General features: G+C 35.8%; 2 protein-coding genes across 8 annotated transcripts in view; one reads left to right on the top strand and one right to left on the bottom strand.

Annotated features, from left to right (window-relative positions):
- bcl2b (BCL2 apoptosis regulator b) overlaps positions 1-1394 on the top strand; it is a 57824-nt gene extending 56430 nt beyond the window's left edge. Inside the window, exon 2 of the mRNA XM_065268301.2 lies at positions 449-1394. Within this exon, the coding sequence (XP_065124373.1) occupies positions 449-586 (138 nt within the window). The 3' untranslated portion in view covers positions 587-1394. The remainder of the gene's footprint in view (positions 1-448) is intronic.
- Positions 1395-7698: 6304 nt separating this feature from the next.
- prkag2b (protein kinase, AMP-activated, gamma 2 non-catalytic subunit b) overlaps positions 7699-15824 on the bottom strand; it is a 36458-nt gene continuing 28332 nt past the window's right edge. For 5 of the 7 annotated variants that reach the window (XM_065268239.2, XM_065268250.2, XM_065268259.2 and 2 more), the window contains 10 exons: positions 15385-15466; positions 14903-14961; positions 14599-14644; positions 13548-13602; positions 13272-13398; positions 12890-13055; positions 12678-12715; positions 10127-10273; positions 9751-9844; positions 7699-9028 (listed from right to left, as the gene is read on the bottom strand). In XM_065268239.2, the coding sequence (XP_065124311.1) occupies positions 8997-9028; positions 9751-9844; positions 10127-10273; positions 12678-12715; positions 12890-13055; positions 13272-13398; positions 13548-13602; positions 14599-14644; positions 14903-14961; positions 15385-15466 (846 nt within the window). In that variant the 3' untranslated portion in view covers positions 7699-8996. Of the gene's footprint in view, positions 9029-9613; positions 9845-10126; positions 10292-12677; positions 12716-12889; positions 13056-13271; positions 13399-13547; positions 13603-14598; positions 14645-14902; positions 14962-15384; positions 15467-15824 lie in introns of those variants that run through there. The other 2 variants (XR_010532458.2, XM_065268268.2) reach the window with 2 other exon arrangements.

Genomic DNA, 15824 nt, shown 5'->3' with positions numbered 1-15824 from the left:
TTATTTTATTTTTTTAAGTAAAAACATTTAAAACATTTCTGAAAAGAAATGCTCGCCCATTCAAAGGTCACCACTATCGTATTGCTATAAGGGTTGCTTACTGGCCCAAGTCAAAAGAGCCTACTAGTCTGATATTCTCATCCTGAGACCTCCCTACTTTTATGTCCAAAGGATTTTGTTCACCTATTTTATTGTGCACTAGACGATTATAAAAAGCATTAGTCTGGCCACTAAGAAAATGAATAGCCAACTTTCCTCAATAAACTGCCTAATTTAAGGTATGCAGGATGAGTTTAATACACGTTTATTACTTAAAGTCAGTGGTTTGTGGAATCACTAAGCAATAGAGGTGTAAAAGTGATGCTTGCTTTAGAAGCCCCACTAATTATATGTTTAACTCAATTAAATGCAATCTTGTAATAAAACCTCTCTCTCTCTTTCTCATCAGGAGGCATTCGTAGAGCTGTATGGTCGACAAAGAGATTCTGTGTTTCGCAGTTCCTGGTCATCAATAGTGACGGTCTTCAGTCTGGCCGCTCTTGGGGCCGTTGGCTTGACCATAGGAGCCTATCTTGCTCAAAAATGAGGATTATTATTTCCCTCCATACATTCCTTCTCCTATCTGTCTAAACCCCCTCCTCCTTCCCAGAAGACATCCATGTCCCAGGACTGCACCTCTTCAAAGCTTCTTTCCCACAAAGTCTTTCTTTTATCCTCTTTCGAACACAAAAGACAGAAAAGCAGAAGATGAACACGTTGCCGTGAAAGCAAGGGCATGGAGAAAGAGAAATAAGGTTAAAGAGAATAACTGGCAAAATGAGTTCAGATCTCAAACTGATTGTCTGACACGCTGCATGTTTATTAACAAATGTAAAGTGTAGATCAGAGATTAGTGTACAGTACTTGTATAATTTTGGAGGATTGAAAGACAAAACAGAATGAAGAAATGTCTTGGAAACGGTGGACATGGGGAAGGTTTTAAAGAAGGTCCTGGATGGAAATTGATTAGAAGATGAATCCTTCGATGACTTCAAACATGCCTTTTTGCTCAAATCATCAACCAACCTGTAAATGGCTTTGAAGAAGAAAGTATTTTAAAATCGCTAAAAGCTTTAAGATATTGTGACAAGGAAGACATTCAGAGAAGATGAAATAAACAGCATGTGTTGTATTAAGCTTCGCCTTCAGAATGAAAAAGCGGTTAAACTCCAGAGGTGGAGATGGGAAACTCTGGGTTTGTATCATTGGATAAAGTATAAGGCAAGGCTTATAAACCAATAATATAAAAACCGTAATGTCATTGACAATCAGTAACCTTTGATGGGGACCACCAAAATTAATGTGAGGTGAATCCTAACTCGTAAAACTTCTATTAAATGTTGTTTTGTATAGTAGCTAGATTACCAACAAAGCTTTCTTCAAAAAGAATATGCCATGCCAAACATTTTGAGGATGTATGTAGTGACATCACACTTAGCATGCCCTAAAAGAATGGGGAATCTTATACTGTAATTAAGGATTTGTTGGGTTACCTGGTTGCCTTAACATTTTGAGGTAATTCAACTTAAAAATATTAGTGTAAAAATTGTTGCGTCAACTAATATTTTTTAAGTTTATGGCTACCAGGTAACTTACTTTTTTAAGTTGTTTTGCAGTGCATAAACCCTTTTAGTCATATTTTCAGATGCAAATCCAAAAACAAAATAGTTTTAATTTTGTTTAAAAAAAATCAAAATGCAATATTACAATAGACCCTTTTACAGCTCACGTGATCAAATAGCCTGCGCGCGCATTTGGGCAACGGAAGAAGTGTTATTCCCCATTGGTTATACAGTGGTAGCAACTCAGAACGTTTATTAAAACGGTTTCCCAGCATCAAATTGTCTGGTTGTTGCGTTTGGTTGCTCAAATATAATATACTAATATACGTATATATGTATCTGGCAACTTTATTTTTGGCCATCTGCTAACGTCTTCTATCCACTCCACTATAGTACACGGATCTGGTAGCTGTGTTGAAAATGTTGATAAAGTCAATTTTTTTTAAATAACTTACTGTTTGTGTTGCTTCACTGCTGATTCTTACGATACTTCCGTTGCCTAAATGCGCGCGCATACGCTGCCACGTCATCATTGTGTACAAACAGTAAAAGGGTCTATACGATTTTGTTCTGCATATTGCGTTCCTGACAGCACATTTCAAGTAGCCTAATGTACAATGTTTTTTATTTTTATGTGAAATGTGAGCAGAACGTCACGAGCCTCTCCCCAGTTGTCCAGATGGTTCTTTACTATACTTATTATTTATTTATAAAACATTTAGGGATCAGTTTGGTCCGGTATAAACCAATCCATTCTGTGTACCTTGGATTTGGCGTTTACAGTTTTTGCCTTATTTTTGTTCCTAAATCAAAAAGCTTAAACAAATCCTGCCACACGTTTGAATGATTAGGAGGCAGGAAATGAAACATTGAAGTGCAAGACTTATGGAGATGGGCAACTTCACACAGCGTGTGCTATAAAACCAGCTTTGGTGCTTTTGCATTGGCTGCTTTCCGGTTCATGTGGAACCAGAATTAGACTTGGAACAACAGAGAGGCAACAGCTACATCTTTCCTACAAGGTGAAAGTTACTAAATGTATGCATGGACTGATGTAGCATTGTTTTTTTATAAACAAAATCTCCTCTACAGTGTCATTGTATGGGGTGCTATTAAACATTTGAAAAATAGATGCGCTTTGACCTTTAGTAGGTCTTACATCTGTAACAAGTCAATGTTCCTTGTAGCCCTTTATGGATACCTTTTGTGTTCATTTTATCATGTGATATCTAAAATGTATAGTATTTTATTCAACCATGTTAACAAAGCAGATAAACTGGCATGTTGTAGGCTACATGTGTAAAGGAACTGCCATGTTTGTACTGTATGTATTTGCGTGGTCAATAACAAAAGAAAATTGAAGCATAGAAAACAAGTACGCTTATATAGTAAGCGGTGTGTCTGCTCACAATAGATGCTGTTTGTCTCTAGTTTACAACTACGACTTTCTTCGACACACTAACTGGCTACATTTGCTGAAATGTTTTCATAACAGATTGCTATTTCATTTTAATTTTATCTATTTATTTTAGGTACCTTAATCATAAAAATTTCATTTATAACATAATTTAGGATTTATTTAAATTTTTTTTTTGATTCTCTAAAGGATTTGGAGCAATATTACACTGTGAAAAAAAATATTTTCGCACTTAGTTTTATAAGTTACGGCTACTCATCACTAGTCAATACCGTTAAAATGACTTGTAAATTCAAGTTGGTTGATCTTAAAAATTTAAGTTGACATAACTAAAGCAAATTCAACTTGATTTAATAAGTAAAAGCAAATCTTTTCAAGATATTTAAAATGACTATAAATAAATCCTAGTTGATTAAACTTAAAAATTTAAGTGCGAAAATATATATTTTTTACAGTTTAGATCCTAATTTTCTGAATTAATGCTGCTTAAAAAAAATATAAAGATTATAACGTCTATAAATTGTAATTGCCTGCTAGATGTGTGGCGATATATTGAATGTTAATATTTCTTTTAATTTAGTCAATTCCACTGTTGCTGTAGTTTAACAATTATTTTTTTTTCATGAACATTCACAACTTTTTGTTTTTTACTTCTGTATTATATTTCAGAATCAAACAATATACTTAACATAAATAAGAAGGTGGAGCTTGATTTAATCCATTAGCAAATAGTTGGATGGTAAAAATTGCACTGTAAAAAAACTTTGAGTCATGTCAACAGAAATTAGTTGTCACAACTTATAAAATATAGTTGAGAAAAGTCAACTTAAATGTATTAGTTATAACAACTCATCTGTAGTTATGACAACTCATCTCTAGTCAAGATAAATAATAATAAGTTTAAATGACTTGTAAATCTGAGTTGATTCAACAAAAAATTTTAAGGCAGCAAAGTATTTTTTACAGTGTGGGTTTCATACCAGAATCATATAAGCCGCTGAAAGCAAGTTTGCACTGGATTGTGGAGGACTAATTCCCTTTCTAAAACACTGTCAGTTATTTTTGAGATACTTTTGACTCAATTTTGATTTCATGTTCAGATTATAAGCATGTCAATTGGTAACAATTTAAATTAATTTTAATATTGCTAAATTAATTTTAAGTTTAAGTCAAATATGTTCAAATATATTCTGTCTCTCTACTAATATCCACCAGATTTTTTTTTTTTTACATTATTCTGGATCTTTATTTTGTTTATGCATTTCACTTTCTTTCATCCGTTAATGTCCGAAATGAAAATTAAACTTTGACCTGATTTATTTGCACAGGTTATTTTTTACCTTGATGAACTTTAACTTTTGTTTGGGAAAATACATGTCTTATTATCATGTCTTTTTAGAAAAGCTATGTGATATAAATATACCATATATACATATAATGTATAAATTGACTTTTCTTTGCACTATAGTATATGAGTGCTTTGAAACTTACTGTAGTCAATTGAAGAATACATCTTTCATTAGACCGTATTTAACATTAGGTAACACGAGCACTCTCTGAAGAACATATACCACAAAAAACATACCAGTTTCCGAATGATCCTGTGTTGTTACACCTTGGGCGTTTTTTACAATTCAAAGAGAGCTGCTACATTAGCCAGTATGTCATCGTAATGCACAACACATACAAACACACACAAAGTTACCGTGTTCACCATGCTGTAGTGTATAATCTTGTTGTGTCACGCTTGAATAAGCTACTAGAGTCCCTCTGTTCCTGCCAAACAATCAAGAATACAATAAAACAAATTAAAGACCTCTTTGCCTCCATGAAATCACTGATTGAAGGTGATTTTTCCTTATATCTGTGAGGTGGTAAAGGATTCATGATGATTGATTTCTCTAGTTTACAAAGCAGTCGCAGTCATTCATGTTAAGGGGAAATACACACAAGGTAACTGCCACAAGCATGTTGGTGTTATTTGTTCCCTCGACTTCAAAGTCCCAGAGCGTGACACGCATCTTCAGCCCCTTCATCCTACAAATGTCACACATGTAAAAATAACTCCCTCAGGCAACCTTTCACATTGCACTCAGTCTCTTCTGTACACACACACGTGCACGCACGCGCTTCAGAGACACTGCTGCCTCGCGACCAAACCTGTGAAAAGCGTGATGCGGTCAAATGAATGATGACAGAAAAGAGGAAAGAAAGAGAGATAAGGGGGATCTCAATTATGGCTGAAAATATTATGGGCAATCAAATTCCAGAAACATTTAAAACTTGGTGACCCCCATATCATTATAAAGCCCAGAAATAGGCCTACCACTAACAGGTTTTTGGAAAAACACTTATATCTGTGGTGTTTTCAATTTTTTAAGTAAAAAGACGATAACACCACAGACAAATTAGCCTAAATCCAGTCTTTTCTAAAAAAAAAAAAAAAAAAAAAGGAAGCTGCCATCACAATGATCTCAAGATCAGGGGACATTTAGGAAATATAAGTATGTATGTATCAAAATTTTGATTAAAATTATTGCAAATTATAAACATAACACCACGGACACTAATAAAGGGCGTCACATGGAATTGTCAGACATAGCTAACTTTCAGAAAAAAAAAGGAAGCTGCCATCATAATGATTTCAAGATCAGGGGTCATTTAGGAAATATTAATATGTATGTATTTATCAAAATTTTGATTAAAATTATTGCAAATTATAAACATAACACCACGGACACTAATAAAGGGTGTCACATGGAATTGTCAGACATTTAGCTAACTTTCAGGAAATAAATAAGAAAGAATGCACTCACCATGCACAACTTAGATCAACCAGCACCTGCAATGAACTTTACACACAGGAAGTAGTCCAAATAGATTTCCCCTTTTCTTAAAGGGGCGACATCCGTTGTTGTTACACCACAGACATGAATTTGGGGAAACTCATTTTTTCTTAAACTACTTAATAAAATTGTACATGTTCATTTAAATCTATATTCACACTATAACCACTTCATTTGTGCAAAAAAATTGATATTGTTGCAATTACAATCCATGATACCTCTCTGAAGTATGGGGGGGAACATGCATATTTTGTTACAAATGCAACTATCAAACTCAATTAAATAGGCCTATGTATTAACAAAAAATTTAATTGTTAATAGTGCATGAATTGTGTTTATACTACAGACTACAAACATGGAAACATTTGATAATTTATTGCTATTTAAAGTTTATTTCTGTAGTTGTAGCATCTAGCATCTCACTCTATTTTTGTTTCCATTAAGCCACACTTTTGGTTTTACGTTATAACAAAGGTTATACTGTACACCTTTATTTCTTACGGCATTCACGAATATTAACTAGATCTATATAATTTGGCACTGCAGTAAATATACTTTTCCACAGCATCATCAACCTACTCCAGTGTTCTTGTTTTGCGACCTCTAGCGGTGAAAATTACATATTGTGCCTAAAACATCTACACATCTGTACATAGTGACAGACAAAAAACTGGACCACCTCAACCAGGTACACACTTAAACTCACTATGGGTGGACAGAGGAAAACATGGCTGTCTCTTGAGCTAAAGTTTTTTTTTTAAGTCAAAATCAAGACAGAACTGCACTTGATCCTATACGCTACTATATATGCAGAAAATACTTTATCAAAACTATGAAACAATGCAAAACTGATTTTCCTGTTAGGAGAACACAGGACTGCCCTGACATATTTAAATGTGTATTTTTATCTGCTAGCTAACACTGTATTTTATTTCTATTTTTTTTACATCGTATTCACCTCACCTTTAATTTTGCACTACATTCTTATTTCGTTTGGAAACCCTAAGTATTTGCACTATTGCACTACTGTATTGGCAGTACAAAACAAATGTTAAAAAAAATTGTCATACCAGAAAGTCACTAAAATTATAATTGAAAGAGTGAGACACAGACAGAAAAACAGAAAGAGAGACATTTCCCTCACACGCACCATCCCATGCATTTCAAAAGTAGTATCCCAATGAATCTTCAGTCATTCTTTAGAATCTCATGAACTGTGTTACACTTACCAAACAGTGAATCATATATATATATATAAATATAAATATAAATCTATATTAAGCAAAAAAATATCTTTCTGCAGAGACATTTTTTTCTCTGCACTATACCCCTGTATCCCAACCAGGGGGCCGGGGCCCACAGGGGGAGTCAGCAGATTTCCAGGGGGGTCTCAAGATGACTTAAAATTATAAAAAATTGGACAACAAGCATTAAAATAAGCTAAAAAAAGCAAAAATCAAGATGTTTCTTATTATTTTGGCCATTTTAGTAGCGAATATACATCTCTGTCTCATTCCAAGCTCTAGTGTATTTTATTTGAAAAAAATTTGAGTGAGTGGGGGCCTTTAAATATTGTTGTGGCAAACTAAGGGGCCTTGAAGTGAAAAAGGTTGGGAACCACTGCACTATACCATGAGGATGTGAGGGCAGCGCCCCACTGTGGCTAGCCTTTTACTACTGATCATAATACTACATTTACATTAGTTCATGTTTTTGAAACCATTTTTTAAAGGAAATAAAATTTAGACACATGTAAACGCATTGTCAACATTTTTCAGCACAACCACATAAAAAATAAACCATGATAATCTCACTTTCTGTTTGAACAACCGTACACTTTTCATCTTTCACGGAAGAAGTTTTAATAAGGAAAAATAAAAATTCAATCAAACATGAGGATTTGTATTTTTTTTAAACGCATGCCAATAAAACAGTATCGGCATGTGTTCTCAGAGCACTTGTGTTTATAGTAGCACATGAACCGAAGTGCAAAGAAGCGCATTTCAATCGGCAACTGCAAGCTTTGATATTCATGCTCTTTAGTGTTTATGATGGGTAACATACAAGCAACAACACTATAGAAAGTCACAATAGAAAAATAAAGCTCTGTATACAGTATATAGTCTCTTACCATAGGACATTCTTAGTTCCAGTAAAAATACAGCCTACAACAGTGCGTACATACATTCATTTTCCATAGACAATCTATAGGGGGTGAAAAGGCACAATTAATACAGTATTTGATAAAAGGCAACCTCATGAAACCTGTTCACATCATATATTAACCAAAACAAAAAAAATCTTGCATTGAACAAAACCTAGCTTATTACAACTCTGCCCCAACCCTCATAACCTCAATAATGCAAAAATTTATGTACATTTGTTGTCCTGTCTGATAAAAAAAAACACATAGTACAGTATTTACTGCAAAAAAATAAATAAAAATATCCAGACGGTATATGTTACTCAGAATATAAAGGGGGAAATGGTATTTACACTAAATAAACCCTAATGGTCCTAAAAATAATATCACAATTTATTTTTATTTGGGATTCATAAAAACTGCCAAATGTCTACAGTCCTTACACTTGCACCACCTACTGCCAGGTTCTCGAACTTTTTACAAACAAAAACAATGGCAATTGCTTCTTATTGCACAAGAATCAAGAACCTGCAAGTCTGTATCGCTCATCTAACCAATACACTCAAATACATCTACTCTCAGCAAGGTCTTAATTTAAGGAAAGTTTCCACTTCAAACACTTAACCAAGAATAGATCCCAGTGCCAATGATATAACCCAGACCCTGCAAGAACACAAAAAGAGACTTCCTCCCTGTTCTTAAATTAGCACTATCAGTGATGGCTATCAAAACCAGCAGCATAACTAGGCAAACATGCCCAGCATTCAAAGCAGTGTACAGTATAGCGGCAGATTCAGATGACTGGCCCACCATGAACATCGAATAATGTGTGCGTATGATCACGTTCATTCCTACTGCTGGAGATTTAAATGGTATCATTCGAATTTTCTGCCCATAAATGAGGATCTAAAAATGTCTCTTGGTGCTTCCTGCGGGAGCTGTCGGTTCTCCGAATGGAAATTCGTATTTGTCTCGTACCTTTAAAATCATCATTCCGTCACACTGTCCCTTCTGCGTCCTCCTGTGACACAAAGATAAAAGATATATTGAGGAACAAACATAAAAAAGTCAAATTTTTTCATCACAGTGAAAAAAAGAGCTCAGAAAAATGAATCTGTAACTACATAAACACAATGACACAAAAAAGCTCAGCATGTACTAAAAGATTCTCATAGTTTTTATAGTTAATGAATTTCCTTGAAAACTTTATGACTTTTCCAGGTCTCATTAAAAGAAAAATAATATTCTTCCATTAAAATAACATCACTCTAAATTACCTTTTTACTTTCGAAATAGCATCGCTTATAGCAAAGACATTCGAAACAGCATGCTAAACAGCATGAGAGATATGAAGATGCAGTTTTCCCAGCATGCTTAAGAAAGAGGCTTAGGGCACGTGCCGTATTCCAATTACTATTTAATCATAAACCTATTTTTGTCCTATATTGATTCTTCATCACACATTGTGTCTGTTCATATTCATACAATAGCTGTCTGTGCTACACTCGGTCATTGTAGTGACAGACAGCTATCAAGCATGTTTATCGTATGGTAACTATAAAAAGCCAACAAGTCCTGCAGAGCAGCTTAGCAGCTGTGACAGTACCTGTGGCCAGGGGGTCAGAGAGGGACACTCGGGTGGTAGATGTCCAGGTGGAGAAGAGTTGGGGTCCGGGGAAGAGTGGAGAGGAGAGAAGGAAAAGTGAAATGGGAGGTGGGATTAGGAATTCTGTGCGTCTATACCTGCGGGTGTGAGTACCAGCGCCTGCAGGATATCAGACAGGGAGATGATGCCCTCAATGCTTGAGTTCTCATCCACTACTACCAGCCTGTGCACCTGCAAGACAGATACAATATAAACACAATTAACATTCACTTTCTTTGTATGAAAATATGTATTTTTCATATTCTTTCATTCTTATATTTGGTTAAACTAGTACTTTAAATGTATAGAAACCATCTGTGGCAGGCTGTTGATTACCACACTGATCTAGCAGTGTGAAAAGAAACTCCATTTATACGCTTACAATGGAAGCGCAGCAGAGATTTCTTTGAGGAATTAGAATCAAAGAATGAGTGTTGGGTCCCGATGCACTGAAATCTCAAAAATAAATCTTACCTCGGCTTTGACTATTCTGTCCACTATGGTCTCCAGAGTCTCATTACGATGGCATTTCATAACTCCTTCAAAGTACTGCGAGCGGTGGAGTAGAGCCTGGGTCACTGTGATGTCCAGGTTATTGTAGGTCTTTTCAGCAGCCAGGTTCTACACACACCCACAACACTAATGAACACAGAGCATCGCTATACTGTAGCAACCTTTCCATATAGCCACAACACACACACTATACTATACTATACAACAAAAAGTCCAGAACTCAATTTAAATCTCTCTAGATTTTCAAACCATGTAAACAGGTACCATATACTGAGAGCTAGAAAGCTGAAATTACATTGAGTACGTTTACATGCACAGAACAAGCGGATAACTATTAAAAATCTGCTTATTATAGAAAACTGTTTTCATGCGTTTACATGCAAATCAATAAGCCGGCTATGCAGTCAACTGCGTTTACATGGGACTTGGAGAATTATCAGTTTTCTCGCAGGCAGTGACGTCACCACCTATAGTACATAATAGTCGATCCAAAAGCCGACGGCATATCTGTCTTAAGCTATATTGTTGTATCTCTTCTCGTGTCTGCACAACCTGTAAATGTAACATGAGCTTCTATTTTAACAGTTTCTCTGCCAACTGCTTTAGTCGAGCGGAGACTTTTATACGTTACTTTGCGCTTACTTCGCGTATGAAAGATAAACGTCACACGCTGGAGACATGCGCACATGGACAAAACCGTAAGAAAGCCGGTTAAGGTATTTACATGCCATGCGAAATCAGCGTAATGAGCAAAAAAACTACTTGTGCCGATCGGTTTTTGCTTACGCCGTTTATGGGCTTTCCACAATTAAAGAAAACCGTTTTACGCGTTTACATGACCCCACGTGTTATCAGTTTATTAAGCATAATCGGCGTAAGACTGTGCATGTAAACGCACTCGTTGTGTGTCAGAGGACATTGGAGGAGTTCAGATGCAAAACCCTCTTGTTTAGGTAAAACTCTTATGTTTACTTTGATGGCAATGAAAAGGTTAGTTGCCAGTAACTGATAAGCCTTATTTTCACGAATGTCACTTTTGTCATCTCATTGGTATTTAACAAATTTGACTGCCTTTTGCTGCAAAAACCCCTAAGTGCATGCAAGCTTTTTGGCAAAAAATCCACTTCTTTGGACAAGACAGTAAACATTTGCAAAGTTACTATAGATGCAACTAGAAACTGAAAGTCAGAATTTAAAAATGAAGAAACTGAACCACACATTAGGAGGCGCTGTGATCCATGTCACTGCCACATGCGGTGATGTATTCACAAGGTGCACAAGTTTGAATGTGATTTACGGTCGTTTTGCATGCCGTCTGTAATCCAATTAATCTTCCATGCACTTAGAGGACTTTGCTGGTGTTTACAGCCAACAAAGCAGTATTTCTGAATGGTCTGAGGCTGGGATTAAGGGGATTTGAAGGGAAGGAATTTGGACGTACAGTATAATGGGGCTGTGCAATTAATCATTTTTGATTTTCAACTTGAATTTTTTGAAGAGATCTCGTCAATCAAGAGAAAACGCTTCCCGTCAATGACAAGTTTTTCCGTCTTTCCGCAATACCGCTACTATCCACTAGGTTCCGCAACTTTTTAAACCCGGAAGTATTGCCCTATGGCAAGCTGCTGCATGTCCGTGTCTGTTTTAAAGATCGCTCTGAATGGGATCTCTATGAAAAGTCCGTCACAAAAATGGAATTATCTCTGCTTTTTGCTCAAAATGTGGTGTTTTTGCAGAAACCTACCCATATTCAAAAGCTGATTGCAAAAGAACCACTGAAGGTAGGATGAAGCGTTTTTTTTTTTGAAAGCAGAGTGTCTGTTCTTTCATTTGGTATATTGTATGTTTATATATTTGAAGAAGAACATTTTCTGGAAGACATTAAACTTTTGTGAAAATCATGAAAAACGCTGGCGCTGGCTGGCAACTTTTTTTTTAAACGCTGGCGGTGAAAGAGTTAACTCAATGGCGTCATTTGGATCCCTTTTTTTGATGGATGTACTGGATGTGCTTTCTGGATAATCCCACCATTTTGAACCCCGTATAAATGCAAAATAAAATGATTAGTTTGTGTTTTACTGAAAAATAAAGTCATATACTGTACATCTGGGATGAAATGAGTAAGCTAATTATATTTGAGACTTTTTATATCAGATTTAACTATTCCTTTACTGTAACCAGACTTAAAGGAACAGCATGTAAGAAATGTATATCAATTAATCATAAAATGGCCCTGATATGTCACTAGATATTAAGAAATCATTTTCATTTCAAATACTTATATCACTGAAAACAGTGGTCTGGCCAGGATATTGTCATTTAAAACGTGGAGTTGCAGCCCTCAACTGATGTTTATGTTGTCATGTTGTTTATTGGCCATCAGTTGTGTGATTGCAGTACCAGTTTTAGCCACAAGTTTTGTGATTGCAGTACCAGTTTTGGCCACAATCCTACATACAGTACTGTTCCTTTAAGAAGTAAACGTAAAAGTGAATTTAAAATTAATACTTACAATAACATCAAATTTGGAGTAAATGTCCACAACCTTTCCTGCAGGAAAAACAAATTAAGTGTTACTGGACTGTATTTCTGAATATGTCTGAATTTTGCAAATTTGAAGAGGAATTACAACAAAATGGATTCAGACTAAACTGATATTTGTGCCAATAAAAAAAACAGGCTGCAGTATATTGGCAGAAAGGTTTGATTACTGCATGTTGTTACCCTTAACGTCCACCACAGGCAGGGCAGAAACTCTCCTCTCCACAAAGATGCCCAGTGCTTTAATGATGGGTGTATCTGGATGAATGAAAGCTATGTTGTTGTATGTGCCAATGCCCAGTTCATCTAGAGTTTGCCTCATGAAGGCTGGTTTGGGCATCTCACACACCTATAAGATCACAAAATATACATCAATTTCAGTACACACAGAAAGTTTTGTTTTATTGTTTCTGCTTTATGATTTCTTATATTTTCAGTTTTGTTAAAATGAACATTGCTACGTGTTGTACTTTCAACTCCATTTTAAAGAATGTGATAATGCCTTAAGACTCAACTCAGTTAGTTAGTTAGTTTAAAGGAAGCGGATCCGTTTTGCTGTACTCACAAAGAGCTGCAGAAACTTGAGGATTCTTTTGTGTGTGAGAATGTAGAGTGCATTTCCTGTGACGGGATCGATCACTGGCAGACGGTGGATCTTATTTTTTATCAGCGAGTAAACAGCATCGAATATACTGGAATACATAATACAGATAGATCACAGTAGATAATGGCACAGAAGATCCAAATGAGTCATTTGAGATAATTGCTAAATTGGTTTTAAGATGTTCCCAAAAACCAAAGATGAAGGATGATCAAGCGGTTTACAAAATGCGAGTCTCACCTTGCATCTGGAGATATGTTGACCAAGGGTTTGAAAGTTTCTTGCAGATAAAGTTCTGTAACCAAAGCAAGAAAAAACATTAAGTTCAAACAACGATGTCATAAAAAATTTATCCAAATTTAATTTAAAATCCACAACAGGGGTGAATAACAAATAACCCAATAAATAGCAAATAGTGACTTAATGAAATGATTAATTATGGATGGGCTACTTTTATTTGGATGAACTGAGGTGGAAAAGTTTTTCAATTCTCTCAAGGGCTTTTCACACTGCGCTTAACCCTGGGTTATCTTCGTTCTGCTTTTAACCCTAGGTTAAGGATGGTTTTAGACTTGAAATTTAGAAGCGGGGTTATCCCTGAAATTAACCCAGGGTTATTAACCCAAACTGACCCACTTTTGTGGTGCTAATGACCCCAATTAAACACAGCTGAAGCAGCTAATCAAGGTATTCAGGGTTGCTTGATAATTACAGACAGGTGTGTAGGGGTTGGGTTGGACACTCCTGACCTGACCCAGGGTTTAGAAATCAGGGCTCCAGACTGCCACCAAATGGTGGCATTTTGCCACCAAAATTTGAGAGTGTGCCACTGAATTTTACATCCAGTCGCACATGTGCGACCAGTAAATTTGACCTTTTTTGTGATGTGACACTGAATTAAAAAACAGCACACTGTACTTTCTGAAATCTATCTTTAATTATTTATTACTAATACAGTGGAAATTAGTAGAAATGAGAATATAATTGGTTAGGATGTTGATTTACGGTGTGTGCCCCTAAATTTTCTTGTTGCGCCCCTAAAATTTTCAGTTGGGGCCACTGTGCTCCTAGTGAAAAAAGTTAGTCTGGAGCCCTTAAAATGCACAGTGTGCAACGTCAGATTATGAATACCCAGGGTTATCTCGTAACCCATGAATAAGCATGAACAGTGTGAACAGAAAAGGATTCTGTAAACCCTGTTTAACTATTTCCAGTGTGAGTCAAACAAAATTGACATGAAGGCAAGTAAATAACAACATTAACAGTAAATCCAAAAATAATATATATTTACCTCTCCAAGTCTCAATTTTATGCTCCTCCAGCTCATATATTTGCACCTGAGGCAAACAGTAAAAGGAACATGACATGCACAATGTTAACTGGTCTGACATCCTTATGATATAAATGTCAACATAGATCAAGCTCTGGGTCTATTTAGGTTTAGCACTTCTATTTGAAGGGCGCATCGAGTAACACCTTCAAGATCTCAGCACTGAGAAATTTAGGACAGTGCCTATCAGAAGATGAAATGCTATTCATTGTGACACCGCAGCATGTTGCAAGCTTGTGTTTTAGATTGATGTATGAACTCTTACCAGAGGTGATTTGTAGTATCGATGCAGTATGATGATAAAGTCTGTGATGGTTAACATTCCTAATAAGCAAAAAAGTATGTTCTTTTATTATCAAACTGGAAGATGCAGCCTTAAATGACACATCTAATGATAACACAATAAAAATAAGGACGTACAGTAGCAAAGAAACGCATCCAATTTGCAACAAGAATTCATCACTACCTACCTAAACTAGGCATCTACAATTCTGTTACAGGTGAGCAAACAATGTCCTGAAGCAATGTTTTTATTGCTCACTTTGTAATTCTATTACTGATTAAATATTTTGGCATTACATTTAAGACATAAAAACATTAAGCATTTAGTCACATTAATCAGCCCACAAGTAAACAAGATCCAAAAAGACTGAAAAACACACTATTAACAAGCATAAAGGAAAAGCAGGTAAGAATGCGTGTGTGTGTGTGTGTGTATGCATGCATATCAAAGTAAAGAGTTCTTACCCACAAAGCTTTGCTTTTTGGTTTCCCATAATGGAGCAGCTCGAACTCCATTAGCGACTAAGGCAAAGAAAGCTTTCTTTACCTAAAAGAATACAAAGAATTCACTTAACAATGACTTTCTTTCAGACTCTATAAAGAGTTTCTAGAGTAACTGGTGGTGTGAGCCAAAAATACACACAATGAGCTGCATGCCACCAGAATATAGCCACACCTGCCAGTGCTGGCTGACCTGAGACCCGACTCTTATATATGAAGAGTTTGGTTACAAAATGGGATAAATACCATTAAAAAAAGTTACCACCAAAATCGGGTCAGTATTAAAAAGTAAATTCTTAATTCTACGCAAAATCCAATATCCGCCGTGAAATTCTGTCATCTTTTCCTACATTTTTTCCCCAAAGTGCAATAAATGCCAGTCCTCCTTCTCTGCAGAATGCAAT

This window comes from Paramisgurnus dabryanus, chromosome 6 (genome assembly GCF_030506205.2).
Source record: "Paramisgurnus dabryanus chromosome 6, PD_genome_1.1, whole genome shotgun sequence".
NCBI classification, from domain to species: Eukaryota; Metazoa; Chordata; class Actinopteri; order Cypriniformes; family Cobitidae; genus Paramisgurnus; species Paramisgurnus dabryanus.
This window is presented reverse-complemented; position numbering and strand designations above follow the sequence as displayed.